A 26,975-nucleotide genomic window follows, 5' to 3' on the forward strand; every position below is an offset into this window, starting at 1 on the left:
TACCTCTGTTCTGTATAAATACATTTAACTTTTTAATAAAGATACCAGTCTCGAAGATGTCGCGAAAGCGGTGAAACCGGTCACTGGATATTCCAAATTTGTGGATTAAAGTATCACTCGTATTTTATTTATATAATAAATTACAATGAACTTCCATCAAGAATTTTCACTTACAAACTTAAATGTTTTACAACATTATATTTTACACAGATTGTATACAAATCGTCGCGTTGGGGAAACAAGGTTCTATCTAACAAAATATGTTTTTTTTAAATTTGGTAATGTATCCAAAATAAAACAAGTTTATTGGATTGTAATTCTACTTTATTTTTTCATAAAATATACAAAGGGTATATTGTGACGCGTTTCGTCTTGTTAGGACATTTTCAAACAAACTAACTTAAATATTTACAAAGTTTCCTTATATACTAAAAATAATTGCTATTTTATGTTTGTGGATTTCTATACAAGCCAAAATAAGTAGAGTAATTAAAGTTCAATTAGGGTATACTGAGTATATTAGAGGAATATTTTGGTTATATTGGGGAAAAACCTTCCATTATTTAAAAACATTTGTAAGGGTATGACTTTAAAATTAATGTAATAATTATAAAAATATTGATTTCATTTATACAGGTTTATTTTGAAAATTATTGTTGAAATTCTACATTGGTGTTTTACACAGGTTTCATTCATGTTTGATGTCAACTAAGGTAAAATACATTCAGAAATCCACAAACATAAAATTGCAATTATTTTTAGTATATAAGGAAACTTTGTAAATATTTAAGTTAGTTTGTTTGAAAATGTCCTAACAAGACGAAACGCGTCACAATATACCCTTTGTATATTTTATAAAAAATAAAGTAGAATTACAATCCAATAAACTTGTTTATTTTGGATACATTACCAAATTAAATATGGAATTCTACCAATTGTCTGCATACACAATAAATATGTTTTTTTTTTACATTGAACTTCAGCTTTTATTGCATCATATTTATACATAAATATCGGTTCTATATACATCAAAATTTTAAATATAAACAAATTCAATCCTTAATTATTATAAAGTGTATCAAGACAATATCAATAAAAAATAATGTTAAACAATGTTTGAGTACGTCCAAATGCTTGCAGACTGGCTGGATTTTCTCCTTAGAGAGAGAAAACATTATTGAGAAGGGAATATGGAAGTCTAGGCATTTACAGGGCTTATGACCTGCCATTGGCTGGTTTAAGTGGCCACTTTACACACTGTAACATTCACCATTCTGCCCATGTTTAAACATCCAAAATTATGCGTTTTTCTTGTTAAAGCTTACGACTCCATTTAAATAAGTGTTAAATAAAAGGCATAAATTTAATGACTTTTTTTGGTTTATCTTACACATATAACAACTCTCACGTCACAACAAACTTAAGGTCACAGGTCACGCGGCCGAGTCACGAGCCATAAGATGCACCCGGTTACAGCCGAACGTAATCCGGCATATCCCGACCGCAGGTTTCGTCTGGGCCGAAGTTTCGGCGGAAACTATCCAAAACCGAAACCGAAACTTCGGTCGGTCACTACACATGAGTGATATATAAATGACAATTTTTTCTGCGGTTCTGTGAACATCATTTCTCTGCTTCAGCTGTTTACGACAGAAGACTATTACCAATAATCTATCAAATCAACTCAAACGGCAATTATTATTAACTTCGCGATATTATGTAGCTATATTATAATCTATTTTAATTCAAAACTTTATTAAAAAATTCTACAGCAGATATTATTTTGATTATGATTAAAATGTCAATACGAACCTATGTGCCGACTCCTAAAAATTAATAATGCCAAAGAGGGCGACGTCGAGCGCCACATGTCCCATGTCATGTGACTGTATAATATTAAAGTTAAATCGAATCATGTTCGAAACACTACTTTTCAAATAGAGAATCTTCAAATAACATCTGTAATCTACAAGCTTACGTAAAGAGGAAATAACAGTGACTGAGTTTTACGAATTTACATACAGTTTACTCGTACACATTTCTATGAAGAAATAAGCCGTAGTAATCTGCTAGTTTCTTTATTCACCGGGAACGGGCTGGGCGCTGGGTGGGCTTTATTCATATGTATATTTACTTTTGGAGGAATATATAAATAATATAACTAATATAAAATATTATTATCGATATTCAAATCTAATTGTAAGCTGCGCGTAATCGCTTATACTGACGATTCGCCCCTTGAATATTAGCCATATATGTAGTTGTAAAATACATTCGTAAACATTTTCCACGTTCAAAAATTTTTCAAGAGTGCTAACAGTGTTTCTAATAAATAAATGTTTTTTTTTTTTTTAAAGGTAAAAGAAATATTTGCGTTCTTATGATTTACCCAAATATTTAATTTTGAGGGCCATTTTAGAAAATGGAATCTAGTTGGGTTAGAGTGGGATTCGGGAGTCCGAGACACTAGCCACAGGACCACAACGCGATAACCCGTTTCTATTGTATAAATGAATATTTTGAAGATGTAATAGAGTAAATTAGAATGTATTAAATGTAAATAACGTAAGCAATAGACTACAATGTTTTTGCTGTTTGTATTTCTTAACTTTTTGTTTATTTTTTTATTTGTTTTTTTGTCAGACTAAGAAATTTCTTGTCAAAATAAGTCCCCAATTTAACCGTGTATACCTTCGTTTTATTTAAGAAAAAAATATTATTTTTTAGATGTATATTTATTATTATGTTAATTTATATGACAATATTGTCTTGTCCCAGCTCCTTGAACAGCCTTGACATTACAAAAAATTTTCTGCAGTTAACACGTGAGCGCTGCGAAAATTAATTCACCAAAAATAATATTAATTCTATGCCAAGATGTATTGGAATTGTTTAAGGACAAACTAAATAATAAAAATATTTTTTGGGAGCGACACGTTCTCGTCGAGCTAATCGCTATTGTCACAAGGTCCTGTCCGCGCGTGTTCACACGAGGACAATGTAGTCGCTGGCGGCCGCGCCCGGTGGTTGGGGTAATCATTGTTCCGCGGAGGTAGCCTGTCCGTCTATCTCGATGGCGATGTATCGGGACAATTTTTTGTCCTACAAATTTTTGTTAACTCGTGGACAATGGTCGAGTCCTAGGACAAAACAATACTGTATTGTGTACGTGTAAATGGCCTTTAACAATAGTCTGGTATAGTTTTACAGACATTTTATGGTTCACAAAATGAATACAGCATCAGTTACAATAATAAATAATAATTCAATTGATTTATTTATACATTTTATCATAAATACAATTGTATGTCCAGCTAACAAGGGTACATACCCCGTTCCAAGCTAGGCAATTACATTTTAATACATGATAATAGTTTGCAAGTTAATAGAAAGCACAGACTAATAAAATATAAACTTACTCGTATTAACATTTTGATACATATACATGCACACATATACATACACATATATACATAAATATACATATAAACATATGCATACATATATATACACATATATATATACATATACATACATATATACATATACACACACGTACATACACTTATGCGCATACACATACATACAAACATTCATAAAACATAGACAATTTATGTAATATAATGCGAAACTTCATGATTACCATTTGTATATATATTTTTTAAAATTATTATTTATTTTCATATTTTATTTTCAATATCCAGTAAGAATCTCCAAATTACAGTGATGTTTTTTGTAGGTATTTCTTGATACATCTATTGTCAAATATTTTGATGAAAATATCAAAATATAAAGATATATTAGTATAAATATGTAAACTTTTACAAATGATTTAATATAAGTAAACATAAAAGGTTAATCAATTTTTAAATTTTATTCTTAGATAAGAAATAGAAATTATAATATTCATGTATGTAACAAATTCTTTGAATGAGGTCCGAACTTCCTGCTGAGTTTGCATAATTAAGCGGACGTATTAATTTGATTAAATTTGAAAAAGCGATAAAATACCAAGTTTTGATGCTAGACATCTTTGATATTATCAATAATGGACTTCTTAGGTGGATTAATTAACGTTGTCCAAACTAATTATGCAAAACAAAAATGATTTTGTAATGCTCAAGTTGTCCTACAACAAAGTGATGGCGGTATATTTAACTTGAAATCATTTGAAGTAGAAACGTAAAAAAAACAGTAACGTGTACGTCTGCAAAGGTGTGATCTTAAAAAGCGACCATTGAATTTAGGTGCTCGAGGTTTGCATTATTGCTAATTATCATCGTGAACCAAATCTTCCATGGAAAGTCCATTTTTATTTTTCTAAATAAATACAGATGTTGTAAAAGAATAAATAAATGCGCCATTATGTTAATCTTAGACTAACCGCAACCTGCCTAATCCATAATAATAAACACATTGTATTAAAACCTGCTTTTACTTTTGTCATTATATTTATATTAATTTTTGAGTTTTTCGTTCGCCGAAATATCAATTTTTGTTTTTTATCTTTCCAGGTAACTAATTCGGCTGGGCTTCGCTCGCATCCAGCCGAAGTCAGCAACTCCTGCTGCTGTCATCATGTTGCTGACGCAGCCGTCTCCTCGGCAGTCTCCTGGCACCAGGCGAGGAACCAGGCTCCCGCGAGGGGACCAGGGTAGACGGATCAGAGAAGATCGCAGGAGACCGGACGCGAACCCAGAAACTGACGAGTCCAGAAACTTATCGGAAACAAATGCAACCGATGACGCAATAGCCGGAACTTATCCTCATGAAGGTTCCGCGCATTTTAGTGTACAGTTCAACCAAGAAGGTGAAAATATACGAAGTGTTAATAGTAAAGACATTAGGAACAGCAGCATATCCGGAAGTCGGGAATGCTGTTTACGGTTAGGACAGAGCAGAAAAAGTGACGGTAGAGGACTGGAGAGTTGGAGAAGATGGATTTGCCCCGAGATGGAGCACTGGAGGAGTAGATCCGAAGACGATGATATGGTGCACTTGAAGAGAGTTGTTAGACGGAGGGGGTCAATACTGGCTTCCTTCCTCAATGCTGTTCTGCTGGTGTTAGCTGCGATGGCGGTTGTCAATGCAAAAATTACTGGTGAGTTTTGAAATCAAAGTATAATTATTGTAGTTCAATAGTAAACAATCACTAGATGCATACTCGAAGGAAATATTGACGTGGATAATTAATTTTTCTGCTTTAGAAGAACCTTCGGACATTTTCGTTTTGTTATTGCATCACTGTTTTAAGATAAAAATATTAAAGTGAGATAATTGACCGCTTTGGCAGTAATTTTCCACATGCTAAAGTTCCAGGTCACTTTCGTATCAATTTCCTTCTTTTCAATTTCATAACTGGCTTTGTTCCAACCCACGGGCACGTCTGACTGCGGCTGGCATCGACCAAAAACTAAAGTGGTGCGTTTTAATTCACCCTTATTGTTAAGATAATTTATTTAGTTGCTTTTTTCTCTTTTATCTTTTTCCCAAATATCCCATATTGCCATAGTCACGAAACCGTTTTATCTCTCGCTGAATTTATCATCCGGATTTGACTCGTCTGTATTTTAGAGCTACTTTATTCAGCCAGGTATTTTGTGCAGCTTCGATTTTCATCAGGTCGCAGGATATAAGTTATCAACAAGTCCTAATTTTGGAGGCGGAACGGATTTAAACGCGAACAAAGCCTGGTCGGTACATAACAATCGATTTTCTAGAGTTTCCTAATTGATTTTATTCATTTTTAATTAGTACCCCTGTCGTTTTGAATTCTTAATCGTGGTATTAGCAACATCTGCTTTCGGCAAGCCAAGTTTTGATGTCATTCAGTTTCACTAAACAGCGGGTGTCGAGGCGGGCGCTCCCAGTGTACGCCAGACCAGAAACTGTGACTTGAAGCAGACATGTTAATTTAATATTATTCATTATTCATGAAGCTTATCTAAGATGGCGCCACATTCGCGAGTTTCTAATGCTCTCTGACAATAAGAAATTTCGACATTTTATTTAAGTCAGGTGGTATTTTGAAAATACACCAGAGCTTATTTTAACACGGTGGATACGTCGCACAAGGAAAGGATAAAAGGATACTATACGAAAAACAATAGTGGATAGGTTTTCTTGTATAAAATTTGATATGGGATTAAAAAAAAGAAATTTTACTTCAATTATAAAATATATCACGACAGCAAAATACTTATTATTATGAATATCGATTCAAGAGCGATGTACAATTAGCATCCATATACGTCATGCTGCTAATGAGCGGATGGACGGTTAAGATTTTAGTTCCTTGTTTCTAATTAAGATAGATTTTAATAACATATATAAGTTAGATTACAGAACTTCTTGCAGCTACAGAGCGTATAGCCATGCGTATAACCATGTAAATGCCTGTGTTAAAAATCTCTAAGCTTTGAAGTTTAAGTAAGTGTTACTTACGTACAGAGATGTACGTAAGTGCCAGATTCGAATGAACCTATATCAATGTCATAATACCGGCTCTAATAAAGTACGACGGATGTTGTATGATAAACCAAACTGTCGGGTTGGCCCTCGGCACTGAGGTGGAAATTGTTTCAAGGGATTTAGGACCTTACTGACAAATAGCCGCAACCTGACAACGACTGACTGGAAATATAATAAATAAATCTGAAACTAGCTCTTCCGAGTCTGGGCGAAACAGCTGTCATTAAAGAATGATCTCAAAAGCCCTCTTAGGGCCTCTGTGAAAAAAAACTATTTCTTCAATGGGCTGAAGTGATTTAATTACAGCATGCCTTATTCATTTGAAGCATGAAGGCACGATTATCAGTCTTAAGCTTCAAGCAGGGCCGCGTTTAGAATCGATTTTCAAAATCGATAGGCATGTACTTCTTCTTGCGGTGTCTTGCCAGGTCCTTCTGACGCTGGCGATCTTCTTCTTCTTTTCCACATCTTTTTCCCTATCGCCAGCCAGCATTTTCGCCTCTTCCCACGTCAATCCAGCGCCGAAAAGATCGTCATAGACGGCTTTCCAGGACGGCGCTAGCCCGCAGGTTTAAAGAAGAGGCAACTTGGGTTTAGGTTCTCCTGAGACATGCGCATCACGTGTCCAAGCCAGGTCCACCGCTGCCTCCTCAAGGCGCTCGTTATAGGAGGCTGCTGCGTCCGTTCTAGGGTTTCAATATTAGTTATCAAATCAAACCACCTTATACCTAATATTCTTCTCGCTCTCAAGGCTCGAACATCAATTTGTCGCGCCCGCCACAGGCCTCGTGCTATGGCCATGTGTGGCGTTTTTCATACGTTTTCGTATGTTTGAAATTAACGCGCCCGCTGTCGCCACCGCCTTAGGCCCGCACTATGGACGAGCCCTCAGAACTCAGAAGTTTGGTGTTTTGTACTCGCCATAGTGTTCCCTGGGAAAATATGACCAGAGCGGTTTCTCGCTGCCTCCTCTGGTGGATTTTTCTGTCGGGACTATCTCCCCTTAGCTGGTTGGTTCCGGTTTGGGTACGCCAGAAACTCGCCTTTCATCCTCTCGTTATCTGCTGTGATCACACCGTTATGAGTGTGAGTCCATTGCCCAGGGTTCGCGACGTGGACGCTAACGAGTTGGACTAGTCAGTATTGTTGCCGCTGGAATGCAACTGGGCGTTCGCAGCATTGTATAGAATCACACTCTCCAGCAAGATGCGACTCACCGCGACCCTACTGACAGTTCGAAGCTATGTACGAACATGTGAATATATGTATAAAAATTAAAATATATTCGTCGGTAACCTGTAATTGAACATGTTGAGAAAAAAAAAATAACACATATTTTTTATACAGAAAACTAAATTTTAATTTGTAGATAAAATAGAAGATAAACGTTCACTTCTATATATACAGATGTTCATTAAACCCTGTCACACCCGAAACCACGATGATCAGTATGAGCAAGAAGACATATTGGCACATTAAAATATTTTTTTAGAATGAATATTTTTTTTTTTTTAAATATCAAAAAAATGAAATGATTGCTTACTTCTGCAGGGGAGAAATGAGGAGGGGGAGGGAGCAGTCTGATACTGCACCGCGCTCCCTTCACTTCTCCCCTACAGAAATAAGCAACCATTTATTTTTAAATATTTTATTTAAAAAAAATCTTTGTTTAATAAATATTTTATTTTATTTTTTTTTTTTTTTATTTTTTTTTTTTTAAATTTATTTGGAAATTCAACAAGAATACATAAAATACATACATTTTTTAAGTGAGTATAACTAACGTTCTTTACATATATTCTCAATTATAGAACTCCAACATCTTTCATAAATTATATAAAATAAGAGCGTAAGATCAATTTAAGTAATGATAAAGATTAAGTTTAGTGTAATATGCTAATATGTCTTCTTGCCCATACTGATCATCGTGGTTTCGGATGTGACAGGGTTTAAAGAACACCTGTATAGGTATAATAACATTTACTAAAATGTTTGACCGCAAAGTTGAGGCTTTAAATATTAACAATAAAAAATTTTTTAATCGAAATTCCCGTAGCACTGAACTAATTAATTCTACATTTTTGAGTTCATAAAAAAAATCACGAAATGCCGATTTTAGTATTTAAAATCAGAACTGTATTCTTTATCCGCCTGGACACACACAAGTGCATACAACAAGGTGCATATTTTCCAATATACACGCTACTTCAGCGTGGTTGTTTGTTAACCCTTTGTCGGCCAAAACTGGGTCACGGGTCGCTAATGTCGGCGCGGCCCGAGTTTCGACTGCCGGCCGCGCGGACCATCCGGCCATGAATAAACTAATATCCCACCAAATAAATTATTATCACCCGATGGAGACCGCGGCCTGGGGGTTCGGCGTCCGTGTGCATACAAATCAAATGGGTGTAGATTTGGATAAATCGATCCGCTAGTAGCTGTTATAATACTTATTTATACAGGTTTTATAAAACGGTATTTTCAAAAAATTGGATACAAAAAATGTTTTTTTGCGCGCGGTGAAAATTGAAAATGGAATCAAATTGAAAATGTAGGAAAAAAATAACAATAAACTTTTTAATAAGAACGAACTACTTTGAATGACGTCACTGGTTCAGATGAATCAACCTATGATATGAGAGTTATGGACGATTTCCGGTTTACTTGCCGTGGATGGACCAATGGGCAGAACTGATCGAGAATAAGCGGAAAAGAACCTCTGCCGCCATACGCGGAGCTGTTTCAGAAATACAAAGCTTTAAAAAATCGTAGCGCTGATAATCCGCAAACAAACATACCAGTCTTGATTTCTTTGATAACAAGTTGTCTTCTTTCAAACGATCACTGAATCAAATTAAATTATAAACATCCCTCTCCCGCTTCCACTTTCACCAAGTCTACTTTATACCATTGCGTCTTTCTACATTATTTTATAATCATTTTACACGTACATATATGTCATGAAAAATGCCCATTGGGCGTATATATAAATAAATAAAAAATAATAAATCTCTATCGCATTGTCCTAATGAAATTCATTGAACAGTTTTGAAGTTATAAAAATTAGTGTCTTTTCACTAGTCTGGATTTACAATACGGGATTTCAAGTAAACTATTTAATCTGTGACTAGATATTTTTTTTTTTAGGAAATAAATGTTGGCGCATTAAAGCATATTTTAGACATTGCTGGCATAAGATTTCTCGTAGTTTCAAAAGTTCTTTTTTGTACAATTTCTTGGGACATGCTCACGACTAAGCTGGTCATATTATAGTGCGCTGTGACTCTCTGTACATAGTTCACTGACTTCATTATCATCGTTGTCCGCTTTCGCCACACACGCATTATTATTCATAATCGCCTCGGTTATTAATGCCACCCCCCTCGCCCTTCGTGTTACATGTTTCATCCCTGGCGATTTCTCCCCTGCTTGACCCCTTTGGACACGCCCCCTCGAGCTTAAAATTACTATGAGCAATGAGCGAGTTAGCCGTTTTAACAGAGTTGTAGAGCATTAAATTTATTCAATAGAAAATAAGATAAGTTTAGGCACGAGGAAGTTCGGTGCCACGTGAAATTGGATGCAAAAATGCTAAAAATTAGACCATTTCATTGTACGGCGAAGTTAACGAAAAAAAATCAACAAAATTTAATCTTTTTTTTTTTTTGCATTTTAATAGGTATAAGTTAGTTACAAATACAAAATATACTTTTATATACACACAAAAAAATCCGTCAATGGCATTTTTTGTGTGTGGGTGTACATTCTATTTTTAATTTCAATAAAGGCTACTAGAAAAATAAGATAGATATAAAAAAAAATGAGTGCTTATATCAGAACATAATTTTTTTGACAATAAAAAATGAGAAAAATACAGTCAAGGTATATTACGATATTCATTTAAAAAAAGCTATTTTAATCTACTTTTTTTATCCATAATTTCATGTAGAATTTCAATCAAAACAAATTCAAATAATTAATCTATCATATTTTTGTCCTTATGAAATGCTTTGAACACGTCTGTGTAAAAACTACGTCACAAGTTCTCAAGAATCAACCAATGGTAGAGTGTTGTGATTGATTTCTGGTTTTCGGGAAGCCAACTCACCAACCAGCCAGCAGAATTCTCCGACGTGAACTTGTGACTTCACAGGCGGAGTAATTTCATAATTACAAAATTTAAACAAAAACGTTTAAAAAAAAATTTTTTTTTTCGGCTTAGTTCAAAAAAAATCCCACTGGACTTATAGGCTTACGACGAATTGGCTTATTTATTCGACTACTTTATATATTGTATAAAAAACGCATAAGCTAACACAATATTTCACATGACATGGAGATCAAGAGAATATGGATTTTTTTTAAATATGTCTATTTATTTATTTTATTAATAATATTTTAATGTAACGGAAAAATAAGGATCAATTTTTTGTCCATAACTTTAAACGGCACTCAGAAATTAACGACTTTTGCCTGCTCTAGTCCTTAAAATATAGCTTGATTAAAATGAGAGCTGCCAAACTAGTGTCATTTAGTGATGGGAAATTACTAATCATGTACCGATCAAATCAATTTTATCAGTTTTTCCATGTAAACATGAAACTCTGTTTCCGAAAATTGATATAAAAACTCAAAAACAAGCCTACTGTAGTGTGTTTAAGACAATTATTTACCAAAAAATAAGACGTTTATACTTTTTCATGGACAACATCAAATGAATTATTTTTTTATTCGATCTATTTACATTGATCAATTTGTCCCATCTCTAACGTTTTTGCAAAATGATGTAACCTTGTAAGAACGTCGTTAATAATTAGGGTTAGTTTTAGTTTTTTTTTAGTTTTAAAGCTGATTTTATATATTTAAGTTGATTTATACGTCGAGCATTGTATTAAAAAATAATTGGTGTGTCAATATAAATCACTCCTTAGACGTACTACAAAGTTTGGTTGTCACTTTTGCTGACAGCTGTAATTCTAATCAAGCTTTATTTTAAGGACTCCTTTAGTTATTACATATTTATTTTTTTTAATTACAATCATACACAAATGAGTGGAAGCATATTATAAATAAAAAAAATATGCATGGACATCACTTAATAGAGAACTTTTGAGAATAAAAAATAAATAAACAAAAAAAATCTGAATACTTCTGATGCAAAAAGCTTTCGTTTGAATTTGGCGGTTCGCGGTACCGTCCCGCGACGTCATCGGACGTCTTTTGTTTCCTCGCCTCCACAGCCAATCAACTGCGACCTTCCAACGGCATGACAAAATGGAGGATATAATTTGTTTTTCCAAATGTGTCCCAGTCACGAGAGCTAAAATACGGACACATTACTTGCCTTTGTACCCTAATAATTTCAAGCCATGTTTTACTTAAATTGGCAATTTAATAAATGTGAAGATGTAATTTATTTCTGTTTTCGTTTTGCAATATTCCTAATGCAAATTACTTTAAAAACATTCAAAAATCGTTTCATTTTTTTTTAGTTATTATGTTTGCTCACGTTTAAAAAAATGTTATGAATTTTAAAACCTTGTTCAGACGAATAGTTTTTTTTATTTATTTGGGCCCGTATGAAGTTTATTTATTTATTTATTTATTTATTTATTAACATACACGGCATAATTGCCTTTTACAAATTTATAATATAAACATATAAGGTTTGATATTTTTTAAACTACATATTTGCACTCAAAACTAAGGAACAATAATCAAGCCTAAAAAATATATAACATAATATTTAAAAAAAAAAAATTTAAAAAAAGATTAAATAAAACAAAAGTTTGAAATAAAAAGTATACGAGAACTTTAAAAATTAATATAAAAAGTAAATCAAATTTTAAACATAATAAGGTTTATAATAAAAATATATATAAAAAAAAAAAAACAGAAAATCATATATGAAGTAACTACATTAAATATGATTACTGCTCATCTTTGAAAAAGTTTATAAGGTTTGTTCTATAAGAACAATACCCCACATTAAATATATCCGATATGTGGGAACAACTATTGCCGAGTTCATGAAGTCGGCTCAATACTGCATTACAATCATACACTGTGCGTGAGTTACTACTGCAAAACGGTGGCACCCGCCTAGTTATCCTTCCAGGCACCCTGAAGTTGACGAGTGACAAAAATCTTAATTGTTCAACTATTTAAATGTTTTTTTTTTAACGAAAATCTTAATATTTGTTTAGAGATTAAAAATAACTTCGTCGGCAACATATAAACATATTTTTTTTAAAGTACACATTTTCGGACAGAAAATTTGATTTTGCTATGCAAATATTTTAAAGCTTTTCAAGCCTTGTATTGTTGTCGGCCTGCGGTGTAGTGGTCAGCGCGTAAGCCGACAATGCAAGAGTCTCGGGTTCGATTCCCGACATGGTTAACATGAAATTTTTGAAAATGTGTTTATGCACTAGAATATTTCATATTCCCTGGACTGGCACCCGTAGCGTAAGACCGATCATCGTTCCTTCGTGTAATAAAAATGATCAAGATACGCTCTGCTATTGGTGTACCAATGCAGTGCCCTATGCACCATTAGGTGCGGAAAGGGAATGATGATCACAATGAGAAAGTTCCGTGCTACAGGAAATTGGGTATTTTTTTTTCTTAAACGCGGTTAAAATCACGGCGAAGTTTCTCGAAAATGTATACACAAAAATATTTTAATAAAAATTAACTTCTTTGAAATACGTCACAAGTTTTAACGAATCAACTTTCGATAGGTTTCCGGTTGACGAGAAGCCAACTCATCAATCAGATGAACTCACTGAGAAGAACTTGTGACGTCATAGGCGGAGTAATTTCAAAACTCTTAAAATCAAAGCGCTGAGAAAAGTTGATAAAAATGTTTATTTTTTTTAAATTTGGCGTAATTTCATCGTCTTTTAAAAAATATTTTTAAAAAAAAGACTTATTTTTCTCATTTTTAATATAACTTAACTCCCCGTGGTAATCAGTCCGGTCCACACACAGAACAGTATTATTCATCTATCCGTACACAGACAAACCTAAAATATTTTTTAGGTAGGGTTTGTCTTCTTTTTTATTTTTTCTTCCAACCGGTTTCAATGCTGCTCAAGCTTCTTTTTTAAAGTATGAATAACTAATGAAATCTATTCTATTTTATTTTAACATTGATAACTAAATATAACATCGAAACACACTTCCCATCTTAACAAGAACAGCATGGAAAAAAAACTTGACTTATTAGCTCCATATGTTTATATGTAATTAAGTAATAACCGTCAAAAATGAAATATTAATTATACCTTGATAAAGAAGCTAGTGTAGCTTTGAAACCGGTCGGTATAAAAAAAAATATAAGTGGCTTAAAATAAAGTTGTTGTGCATGGATATATATATAAATGTGTGTACACATGAATGTATATGTGTGTCTGTATGTATGCATATGCATGTATGAGTGTGTATTTATGTATGTAAATATATTAAATATCCTCCTGTTCCTCCTGTTTACCCCTTTACCTATGTGGGTACATTTCCTTATTACCTTTTTTTTTTTTTTACTTATTATTGATTCTTTTAGTTTTTCTTATGTTGTTCTTACTTTTAAACTAATGTATATACTTATGTTACACTGCTGCACTCTAATGTATTGTATTACTAATAAATGTAACGTTTAAATAAATAAATAATGATTAACCATAAAGTCAGTGCTTCAAATATAAATTTCATACAATAGTATTATTTCATTTAGGATACCTTATCAATAATTTTTTTATTATTTTTTTATAAATAAATTTCATAAAAGGTTCATGTTTTTTAAAAATTCTATACATATCTACTTTTACACATCTAGTAAATGTTATTTTTTTTTTTTTTATTTATTTTCTTTTATTCAGGAAACATACAGTACAGTTACAAAGTTTAATATTTTACACAATTGGACTTAATTCTAATGGACCAGTGAAGTTTCCATATTAAAAAGCAATTAAATCTAATGTTAATTATGAAAGTATAAAAAAGAGAAGGAAAAAGAAAACATAAATGAAAGTTGTTTAAAAATTTAAATTTAAGTGAAAAAAAAAACTGTAACTCTCCAAAAAAGAGACTAACTCTAGTGCTTGGAGAGTGATTTACACTGTTGTAGTTATTTATTGTTTATTATAAGAGTTTATATAATTTTAAATACGAGTACATGAGAAAAAAATAAAAATTTAGGAAATATAAAGAAAAAACATAAAACAATAATACATTCATACTAATTAAAATTTAATGTTGTTTTTACACGTGTTCAAAAAAATTCTTTAGATTTACTTAAAATTTATTTATTGATATATCATTTTAATAGTTTTTAGTTCATTGGGAAGATTATTATAATTTTTACACCTTTGAAGACAAAGCTATTTTGACCATAACTTGTGTGAAATTTAGGAATTTTAATTTAATTCTATCTACTTGGTGCATTTACAGTAAATAATTAAATATTTATACCCACTTAACTTAAATCTCTTTTTTTAGGCTTAGATCTAAACGATAAATTTCGTTATTATCTCGTTGAAGTAATGATAATTTATTATTTTAGTTCTTATATATTATTTTCTTAATTGTCAGATATTATTTTTGAATTAGTGTTGATTCGCGTTTTCAGTTCGCGCGTGATTTTAATTATAATCCTGTGATATTTTTTATAGTTTTTGTTGCTTTATTTATTGCAGAAAAGGCATGATTCCAACCAAGATTAAAGGGAGGTTAATTAAGAAATACTTTTTTTTATGAATGTTTCGCGTGGAAAATGTTTCAAATTAACTCGAATCAAAAACACAAACCGTGAAACCGTGTAATTTTACAATTATTTCATAGCTCCTAAAAATAGACTTTTAAGGGTTGTGTCATTCTGAAATTTGCGAAACCAAATTCTTGGTAGGCTACGTTTGATTTGAAAAAGCTGTTAAAATTTTTTTAATTATTGATTTGATAGTTTTTTTTTTCACCCGATTTTTACAAATAATATAACGCATTCTATGAATATCTCATCGTTGATGGAGAGGTCGTTCTCTAACTCCAAACTGAAAGTGTGAAACATTAATTTGAAAGTCATATTTCATTGTAATATATTATATTAATTTATCTCTAATGTCACCTTTCACAGTCATCATAATAAACTTTCACAAGTTAGTATTGGGTAATCGTCTAGGTATAATATATTATATTAACACACCATGGATCGTAACTCGCATGTGTTATTTAAAATAAAAATAAAAATAATTGTTAAAAATTGCGTTTGAACCACAATTTTGTTCCAATCATATTACTGTAAGGTGGTCAGGGCTGACTTTGGCCCAAAATTTTGTCTGATTCCAAAGAACACGAAATAAAATTAAAACTGCTCATAATGGTTTGATGATTATTATTATGTTAATGACAAACTATTTTTATCAATTTTAAAATATTAGTATAACTTCCATCGTTTCTAACTAGTTTCTTCCATCTCCGATCAAATCCGTGCGGAGAAATATTCCTATAGATGCAACTAAAGCTCTTGTAAATGCTTATGTCGTTTCGCGTCTAGATTACTGTAATGGAATATACGCAAATCTCCCAAAATATCAAACGAATAAACTTCAATCTGTTTTCAATGCAGCAGCAAGGCTTATTACGGGAGTAAAAAAATATTCTCACATCTCACAACATCTTCGAGATTTGCTCTGGTTAAAAAGCCCAGAGAGAATAAAATACAAGCTTTGCTAGACAGTATTTTAATCCCTTAATGAAATGGCTCCAAAATACCTATCGGACCTTTGTATTAGGGAAAATACATGTCAAAGAAAATTTTCTCTTAAGTCAGCATTTGATTCAGGAAGAGAAAAACTTGTCGAAATCCAGCGCTCCCCAAACACTAAATTTGGAAATCGTGCTTTTGCCGCCGCCGGCCCCTCTGCCTGGAACCAATTGCCTTCAAACTTACGAATCATCGACAGTCCCAGTCAGTTCAGGTCCCAACTAAAATCCCACTTCTTTAGACTATCATACCCTCAATTTTAAATCCGGAAATATAATATATCACTTAAGTTTATTTAGAATGTAATTTTAGGTATACAATTGTAAAGCGCGAGGTGATTTTTTACAAAAATGGCGCTAAATAAATCAGCCAAATATTATTATTATTATTAACGCCAATTTTTCAATTATTTTTTAAAATTTGGGCTTAAGTATTCCCAAGAGAGGTGATTTAAGGCAAATTACTGTTTTCTACGGGGTAAAGTAAACCCACCAGTATTTTATCTAAAAAGCATTTTTAAAACAAATATTACATAACCTTTGACCAAAATAATGTTTTTAAATGTCCTAAAATAAAATAGATAATTCGGAAGATTTTTTTGAATATTTATTTTTAATATGAAATATAGGTGATGTAAGAATGTTTTCTTTGTAAAATCACTCTAGTTTTTTATTTATTTATTCGGGATCATTTTTGTAACACTATTTTTGTGGAAAATCACCTCGAGGGCTGTAAATAAATGTCCCAACACGTTTTTCAGCTACAGAGCGCAAAGGCGGTTGCCAGTTTAGTTCTTCTTTCTAATGGATTATTTTTATTTTTAATAATACATAGGAACTAGATAAAAGTAGTTCTTGCAGCTACAGAGCGCATAGGCAATCTAACCCCCATTTACACTTTACAGAAAATACTAATAAGTGTTGAAATAAAAATTTCTATCATTAATTCTACATATAGAAAACGGATAAGTACTTGACATACTGCACCTTTAAAGATAAACCATAAAACTAACTATGGTTTTCATTCCCTATGCCCAGAATTCTAAGGTCTGCCAACAAACATACCAGTCTTGATTTCTTATACCCGTATGCAGAGACAAACCTTAAGGTGAGGAAAGTACATTCTATTGTCTTCACCTTCGGGTTATTCTCTGCATTTGAAATTAGAATGTACTTTCCTCGCCTTAAGTTTTGTCTCTGCATACGGGTATTAGATAACGAGTTGTCTTCTTTCAAACGATCACTGAATCAAACTAAATAAACACGTCTCTCCCGCTTCAACTCCCACAAAGTCTACTGTATACCATTGTGTCTTTCTACTTTTTTTATAATAATTTTCTATGTATAAATATGTCATTAAAAATGCCTATTGAGCGTATATATAAATAAATAAATAAATAAAATTACTAAACGAAAATATAAAATTTTACATTTTACACGCTTAAATAAAAAAAAAGTGCAAGGCTTTTTCGCAATAGAATTTAAGATCATGGTACTTTAAGCCATCTCTTGGGGTCATAATGATGGATATTTATTACACTATAACGTCAAATTCAGAAAAGTTTTTTTTTTTAAATAGAACATATTTAACTAAATTCTTTAAAAATTTCGTTAAGTAACGGTTTGTCTTTAAAAGTGCGATTTACAAATATATCCTGTGGTTGTCGTGGCATCATTTTGAGTGTCAATTTTTTACTCTTTTGCCCTATTTTTTTGCACGTCTACAAGTCTGCATGTTGTGGTTCACCCGTTTAACACCAGTGACAATAATAATGCATTTGACGGGTACGAAATTGACTGAGGCGCCTTTCCAACGACACGCTTGAATGTCAAACATAATGACTTTACAATGAGCAATAGATTATGGTATTGCTATTTCTATTTGGCGCACTGGTTACGAAACTTATCCACTTTCGAACTAATGGTGTGTGGCTTCTGGAACTACGGCGCCCGATGTGTTTTTTAAGTGTCAGTGATTTATCGTTAACTTATCGATATTGTGGTTAGCTCGTTTGCTTACTGTGCGTGAGGTTTCGGGTTTGATTCTCGACAGAGTTGCAGCGTATATTGATCATTTTTATTACATGAAGGTAAGATGATCAGTCTTACGCTTCAGTAACCAGTCCACGAACTTCACCAGGGAGTACACTACGAGACCGACTTAAAATGACAGTTTATTTTGGACTTTTGCCATTATTATTATTATTTTTTTTTTTAATCGAAAAAGAAATATTCGCGTTTTATAGTTTACCCAAATATTTCAAATTTGGGGCCATTTTCTTTTGGTCGTAAACAACTGTGTAAGAAAATGACAAACAAGTTGTGGTATATATTTAATTTCTGGGAAGATTACGAAATGTAATAGATATAAAAAGTAGTATTCTTATATATAAAACAATAATATGTCCACACATAAATTACCGTTCTTCCATTCTTTTTTTATATAATGAAGGAGAAATGAAAAATATACAAATTCTTTAAAATAAGGCAATGAGGATTATACCCAAAATAAATATCTATTCTAATGTAGAAATAATGCACAAAGAAATTGGCTTGGTTACAGTAACGCATCAAATTAAATATAATGTAGCAATTTTTATACATAACATAATTAAGGGGATTAATAAAATAAAAACAATAATAAAATTGAATAAATATAAAAAAAGGGGTAAAAAAAAGATATGATTACCAACGAGGAAAAAATCAGAATCTCAAAACTCATTGTACAAGGGATTGAAGCTGTACAGTGAGTCACTTGAAGAAATGAAGGAGATTCAAATTAATTTTTAAAAATATGTTATTGAGAAATTTTGTTAAAAAAATTGTAATATTATTAAAAATTTATATTAGTTCTTAACATGTTATAAACTAGCTTAATAAAGCACAAATAAATAGCGGGATTCGAACCTTTGACCTCCTGAGCCGCGATTACAAACGCTATCTTCATCGGTACATATCGAGACGGTAAAAAGTAAAATCTTATCAAGAAAAGTTAGTTTAACTTTGTAGATAAAATACAGGTCGTGTTCCGGAGTCCTCGACACTACCTACCTCACTGAATGAGAAATATTAAAAAAATAATAACCAGAAAATATGGTTACACATGAAGAGTAGTAAATAAACAGAATTGTTCCCTATTCATTTTAAATGATTATTTGCTTTTAGCTGTGAATTAAATTCACGATAAGTTATTTCACTTACTAACTAACCTATTCAGTATGCGAGCGAAGCAAGACATTTGCGCTTCTTAAAACTACATTATTTGCAATTAACTTGCATTATGCATTCCTTAAGAGCATTCACTAAAATAAATCACCCCGTGTACTATTAATTCCATTCCTTTCAACCGCATATAGTGTACATTACCTTGGATCCCCCTATTAACGAAAAGCGGACTGTAGCGAAAAACGAATTTCATTCAGTTTTGCAAAAGGTTGGAAATATTTGAATCGAGGAAAGGAGCACGGAAATGGACCTACTTTTTTATGATATCAGAATGTTCTTCTATTTTGGGCACTGGATGATGAAAATTTCACTATGAATTGTGATATTAAACAATTTATTATAATAACTGACACAACGACGCGTATGTTCTTTGTTTTGTTCAAAATAAGAATGTTTTATATTTTTATTTCTTCTATCTCAATGTAAGGTAGGATGGGGTCAAGGGAAGAATAGGAAAGAAAGGTAATCGGCCAGGAATAATATCGACAAATGCTGTTTTTACAAAATAAAACGATAAAGTACGACTCAATTGTTTTTTTTTAATATTTGCGTTTTAATGATTTACCCATAAATTTTGATTTTGGGGGCCATTTTCAACGAGTTTTAAATTAGTATTAGAACATGGGAATCAAGTTGTTGTAGAGTGGGGTTCAACCCTCGGACCTCTGATCCGTGAGTCCGAGACACCAGCCACGGAATCACAACCCGGCCTACGTGTGTCTCAAATAAACATGGATCCCTGATTAATATTAGGTATTAATATTTAAAGTATTTTTTTTGCTGTCTTATTCTTAACGGTGGGGCTCAGTGCTATGCAAGCTCCTGACGTCACTGCGACCTGTGAAGATCTATTGTGACGGGTCCCCGTTAATAGTTCTCGCTCTCCAAGCCCAGGTCTGTAAAGAGCCGCCGCTGCTGTGTGGAAGGCGAGAGCTGTTATTTTGGTAAATCTCCCCCTCCAAGCCCAGATCCGCAAAGTATCAGGCTATTAGGTAGGGGCGAGCTCTCTTACATCCTCAGGTTTATTTAACCAGTGGTCCCACGAGCATGAGGCTGCTTTTATGATGTAAAGCATCACATTCACATATAATGTATCTACATCTCGATGTTTTGGAAAGGTTCATTCCAGCTAGGTGTTTACTTTGCTGTCAAACATTTTAATAAATGTTAGTAATGAGGCAGTCCTGTTGTTTTTTTTTTTAAATTTTATTTTTAATTTTTTTAAATTTGTTAATGGACTATCAAACTAAGCCAAAATTTTTTTTTTTTAAAAAATGTTTTTATGTTTATTTTTTAGTTGCTGTCAAACATTTTAATAAATGTTAGTAATGAGGCAGTCCTGTTGTTTTTTTTTTATTTTTTATTTTTTTTAAATTTGTTAATGGACTATCAAACTAAGCCAAAATTAAAAAATAAATATTTTTATACTCCGTCCGTCAAAAAGCTTCTTTATCTTTATTTAAATTTATTATTTTATTTATTATAACAAAAATATGTATTTAAAAAAAAAGCATTAATAATAAAAAATAAATATTTATTACACACAGATATTTTTTATATTCATTCCCAGTTTCATATATTTTATCCTTTTTTTACTACGGGATACGAACGTCCAGAAAATAACAATTTTACACGCGATTAAAATTCAGGACACGTCGAAATTTACGACAACTTAAATCATTAATCACGATCACTTAGGTGCTATTAAGTTTCCGGCCTGTTGGCGAAAGTTCAGAAGTTATGTGTTTTTAGGTCATTCGTAAAATGAATATATTCTGTGTTTATTTTGATTTATGGGCGAAATAAGTAATTTACAATGGAATTCTGGTGTCGAGCCTTATTTTTGAAAGCGAAGTATGGAATTGGAAAAGGAAGGTCGAAAGTTGGGTGAAACATTTGAAATTCGATCACTCGGGCGAATTTTTGGTAAAACTAAATGTTCTTATATATATATCTATCGTACTCTTCCAGTAGCCTTTTTTGAAATTTAAAATAAAATGTATACCCACATACAGGGTATGCCTTTGTGGGATGTTTTTGTTTTGTTGTGTTTTGTATTTGTAACTTATGTATACATATCTGCTATGTATACATATCTGCTATGTATACATATCTGCTTGAACTAATTCAAATTCGAACACCTAGTAGGTGCACTAGAAGTAAGGAATTATTTTTTTGCAACAATTCGCGAACCAACTTTGAAATGTACTCTCCTATACCCAGGATAAATAGTTATGGAAATGAATTAGAACAAATATTCGATATCTTCAATACAAATTCTGTGAATGAATTAAAACGAATTCACACTCGTAACTTTTTAGCAAAATAATTGATTTATTTAAAAATATATTATTAAATTTAACTTTGTTTCCTGCAATACGTGATTTTTAATTTCTTTATTTAACATGTTAGACATAATTTTAAATTGTACATTGGTGGATTTATTGTCATATGGCAACTCCTTCCAACCAACTGATGATGATGATTTCACCAAATAGAGGTATTATTATTAAGTAATTTAACTTTTTTAAATTTAAATTTTTGTTTTATTGCTATTGCTATATGTAATAATAATAATGTTTGGATAATTTATATAGCGCCATTTTGTAAAATCACCTCAAGGGCGCTGTACAATAAATAAATATCCCAACACGTCTTGCAGCTACAGAGCGCATGGACGGTTGGGATTCTAGTTCCTCGTCTCCGATTATGATATATTACAATTATGATATATATGAGCTAGATAACAGAACGTCTTGCAGCTACAGAGCGCATGGACAGTAAGAAATCTAGCCCCTATTTACATTTTTATTTTTTAAAAAAATATTTGACAATGAAGTTTAGAGTTTAAGTGATATTTTAAAAAACGAAATAAAAAGCAAATCTATAAAATTGGAAGTTAGATAACAACAAGTATTACAGCTACTGAGCGCATGGACGGTTGATATTATAGACCCCATTTACTAAATTTAGATATTTGATAGTTGATAACATTTACATAATATGATAAAAATAATATGATAGTTAAGATCAAAAAAAGTCTTGCAGCTACAAAACGCATCGACAAATGGAATTTCAACAACAAGAATGATTTAACTTATGTTTTATTAATTTTTTTATTATTATTATCTAGTTATTCTCAACTTTACTGTGTTATATTTATATTTAGTACGTAAGATTTTATCATGGTTATTGCTATCTTTATTTAGAAATGTTATGTTTCTTTTTTACTTTTTGTATTATATGTTTACTAAATTGTTTAGTTTTAATTATTCTATTATTTCATACTATGTACTACATGATTATTGTGCACTGCTGTAAATATTTCTGTAAATTATTATTTTTTTGTAAAAGGTTCTTTGAACCGTTGATGTATAAATAAATAAATATTGTTAAATGCATGAAAATTTCATAATGAATAAAAAGTAATAAATAAAATATTTAAAAACCGTTTGTTGATGTTGCAAAAAATGATAAATCTAACAAATGAACACTTAAAATAAGTTAGTCTGATTATCAGCTTCTTGTTAGGTAAAAAAAGTTGACAAATCTTACTAGATTTGATGTCCCAACCACTGTGGGCTGGGTGAATTTTCGCTGTGTGAAAACAGCTGAAAACGTGGCTAGGTATGTCGGTTTGCAACTCCCTGGTAGAGCGTCAAGGTAGCCGTGCCAGGGGTGGGTGTAGCCAGGGCGACACTGATTGATGATATATTTAAATGACTTACGTATCCCCCCGCTCACTTGCGGCCAATAAGGGCCTAGCACTCCCTACTTATTTTTTCGAATTTGATTCCGCGAGATGGATTTTCTCACGTGGGCGAGTTTTCTCGCATTTTAAACCACTCGAGGTGATTATTTTTTTTAAATTCAGTACATATTTATATCTGCGCACGCGCGTATTTCTTGTTTCGTATTAATAATGGCCGTGTCAAACACACGTCGCTTGGTAGCTCAGCAAAATGCAAGGTTCAAAACAATGTAGTTCTTACTTTACTTTTAAAAGACTGTACTAAAATATGCGGTGTTGTAACGTCATGTTACATTAACTCGTGATGTAACACGAGTGTACATAGGATGTAATACCTGTGCCTCGATTATGAACGCTATCTTCATCTGTGTATATCGATACGGTATACTTCACTTATGTGCTATCTGTATCTTACCTCGGTATGTTCTACCTACTTGTCATATCGACATCATATGATCGAAATAAGCCAATGGAATGACCGCATTTTTATTTATATTTTAAATAGGCTTCTGTAGTAAAAAGTGCTCACTTTAAAGCAATTATAAACTCCAATTAATCCAAATTCAAGCAAAAAATGCTCGCTTGAACATGAATTTTGCATGACTTTTGGAAATCGCCGAGACGGTACGCTTAGCGATCATCTGTATGCATTTACCGATCTGTACCGATCGACTACAAAGCCGGCTCCTATAACGTCTCGATTTATACACTCGGAAAGATAGTAAAACAGATGGAAAAATATAATAACTAAATTATTTTTTAGAGTGATAACTTTCTGACGCATATAATCTGTGTCTGACGCCTAGATACTCTTATTTGTTAATAGGAGAGTACCTAGCGACATTACTATCACATCTAGGCTTTCGTTTTATTAAAGTGACAGTTATGTCGGAATTTAATTCGACTTCAAAACTTACTTATTTCTCTTTCATATTTTTAATAGGCTTTTAAGAAAAAAACGTGCCAACCTCAAAACGATTAAAAAAATTAATAATTAACCGTAATTAATGGAAAAATTACTCGGTGGAACAAAATTTTGGACACTTTTAATGCGTAGATAAACATATCGAGGGGTCCTAGACTCCTCGGTATAAAATGATGTACTTACATCAACATTTGATGCTGGGGGTATCGATACTATACCTTTGTAGTCGGTCGGGAGACTAATATCTTCAACTATGGCGTCATACTGAAGCTATGTCATTTTAGAGCGTAGATATATGTACCGTGGCGTACGCTTCCCCTTGATTCATATCGATGTACCTACCCAAAATTTGAATGTGGGGGGTCGGTAGTATATCTTTATAATCGCTAGAGGGAATTTATCTTCAACTATACCGTCAAGGTAAGGGATGACGTCTTTATCTTTCCATCATAATCGAGGCCCTGGGCCGCGATTATAAACGTTATCTTCGTCGGTACATATCGAGACGTTATAAAGTAAAATCGAAATTTATGTACGAAAATGTTTATCTTTTTACGAAAATTTAAAGTATCTTCGTCGGTAACCTGTAATTGAACGTATTTAGATTTTTAAAAACAATATATTTTAACTAGAAAACAAAATTTTATTTTGTAGCTAAAATTGAAGATAAATGTTAACTTCTCATTGTAATACCAGAGCAGAGTACGTATTCCGATAGGAAGTTAAAATTTATCTTCAATTTTATCTACAAAGTAAAATTATGTTTTCTGTTTGAAAAATAGAATATCATAACTTTTTTTTCTAAACATGTTTCATTACCGGTTATCGACGAATATACTTTGAATTTTCATACGAGTATACACATTTACACATTTTGTACATACATATCGATATTAGTTTATATCGTCTCGGTATATACCGATGATGATAGCCGTTCATAATCGCGGCCCCGATAATGGGAAGTTAACAATTATCTTAAATTTTATCTACAAAGTAACATTAAGTTTTCTGTATTAAAAGCAGAATATGGATACATTTTTTCTTCTAAACATGTTCAATATTCAAAATGTTTATGCAAATATACTCATTTTCGTACACGAATATCATCGCTTTACATAATTTATTAATAGCAGTGTGCAATTTTGGCAAAATACCACTTCATTATAAAAATAATAACTTGTTATCTACGTAGACTCATGTGACATCATAGCCGCACTGAGGTAATAGATCTAAATTTATTTGTAAATCACCTAAATAAATTTCTAAATCACCGATCTTTTTAGTAAGCTCATGTATAAATCGGTGTGCAGATTTCGAAACCCAATTGTTCGAAATGCAGTCTGTGGAGTGGCGGTCCTTTTAAGGGCCATTAGTCCAGCGCATACAAGGCGAAACCGTTTTGTCGCAACAACTGTACTATTCAGGCAGTTTAGCGGTCCCAATAAGGTACTGTGTCTCTGGCTAGTTCGCAAACCGCACACCACCTGTGACCCTATAATCCTTTTACCTGTAAGTTGTCACGATAATGAATTCAGTAATAAAAACACCCGCTTTCGTGCCGTTAAATTGTATTTTCTCATATGTTAACGTGACTGCGACGCACGCCCATCGGACTGCCTCGTCCGCCATTTTTATTTCGTTTGTTTTTTACCGTTATTATTATTATAGATAATTTACATAGCGCTATTTTCGTAAAAATCGTCTCAAGGATGCTGTACCGTAAGTACCTTAACACGTCTTGCGCTTACAGTAGAACTCCAACTTTCCGAACTCCGACCTGTTTACTGCATACCAAAATAAAACAGGGACGAGTTTGAGTATCGTCTATTGTCTTGTTAACCTTTATAATAAGTTAAGGAATGCTATCTTTGTTTAGTTTTTTATATTTTACTTTTTGTGCTGTTACATGTTCACTTAATTACCATACTTACTAGTTCTTTGCTCAATGTATTATTATGGCGTTTTTTAAAATTATTTTTTGTTATGTACTTTTTAAAATCATTCTTATGTTTTTGAAATTCCATTTGTCGATGCGTTGTGTAGCTGCAAGACTTTTTGTGATGTTAGCTATCGTATTATTTTTATCATATTATGTAAATGTTATCAACTATCAAATATATAAATTTAGTAAATGGGGTCTAGAATTTCAACCGTCCATGCGCTCAGTAGCTGCAAGACTTGTTGCTATCTAACTTCTAATTTTATAAATTTGTTTTTTATTTCGTTTTTAAAATATCACTTAAACTCTAAACTTCATTGTCAAATAAAAAATTTAAAAATAAAAATGTAAATAGGGGCTAGATTTCTTATTGTCCATGCGCTCTGTAGCTGCAAGACGTGTTGGGATATTTATTTATTGTACAGCGCCCTTGAGGTGATTTTCACAAAAATGGCGCTATATAAATTATCCAAACATTATTATTATTATTGACTATCCGAATCACTTTCAGAATTAAAAACAATTATTTATTTCACATAATACAACAACAGGCCTCAGTGGTGTAGTGGTCAAGACGCTTGACTCACATACGATAGGTTCCGGGTTCGATTCCCGGTGAGAACATAAAAATTAAAATGTGATTTTACTAAAGCCTGGGTGTTCTGTGATGTAATTCTCCACTGTAATTGGGCCCCCTGGCCTGTTGTGATGCAAAAATAAATAAATAAATAAATATGAAGAACATTTTAGAGAAATTGTAAGTTGTAACCTGTCAATGGCTGGTTTAAGTGGTCACTTTACACACTGTTAACATTCTGCCCATATTTGAACATCTACATTCCTTCGATTATTTATTCTGTTGACATTTTTAAAATTGAAGAGCTTAAACCTTTATTTATGCGGGT

At 32.3% G+C, this 26,975-nt stretch overlaps 1 protein-coding gene across 4 annotated transcripts in view; it reads left to right on the forward strand.

Annotated features, from left to right (window-relative positions):
- Positions 1-26,975, forward strand: part of Cirl (Calcium-independent receptor for alpha-latrotoxin) — a 408,720-nt gene that overhangs the window by 99,001 nt on the left and 282,744 nt on the right. For all 4 annotated transcript variants that reach the window (XM_088234636.1, XM_088234638.1, XM_088234640.1 and 1 more), the window contains exon 3: positions 4,515-5,101. In XM_088234636.1, the coding sequence (XP_088090762.1) occupies positions 4,579-5,101 (523 nt within the window). In that variant the 5' untranslated portion in view covers positions 4,515-4,578. The remainder of the gene's footprint in view (positions 1-4,514; positions 5,102-26,975) is intronic.

Source organism: Micrasema longulum, unplaced genomic scaffold (assembly GCF_059751315.1).
Source record: "Micrasema longulum isolate JH-2025_06_02 unplaced genomic scaffold, ASM5975131v1 h1tg001264l, whole genome shotgun sequence".
NCBI lineage: Eukaryota > Metazoa > Arthropoda > Insecta > Trichoptera > Brachycentridae > Micrasema > Micrasema longulum.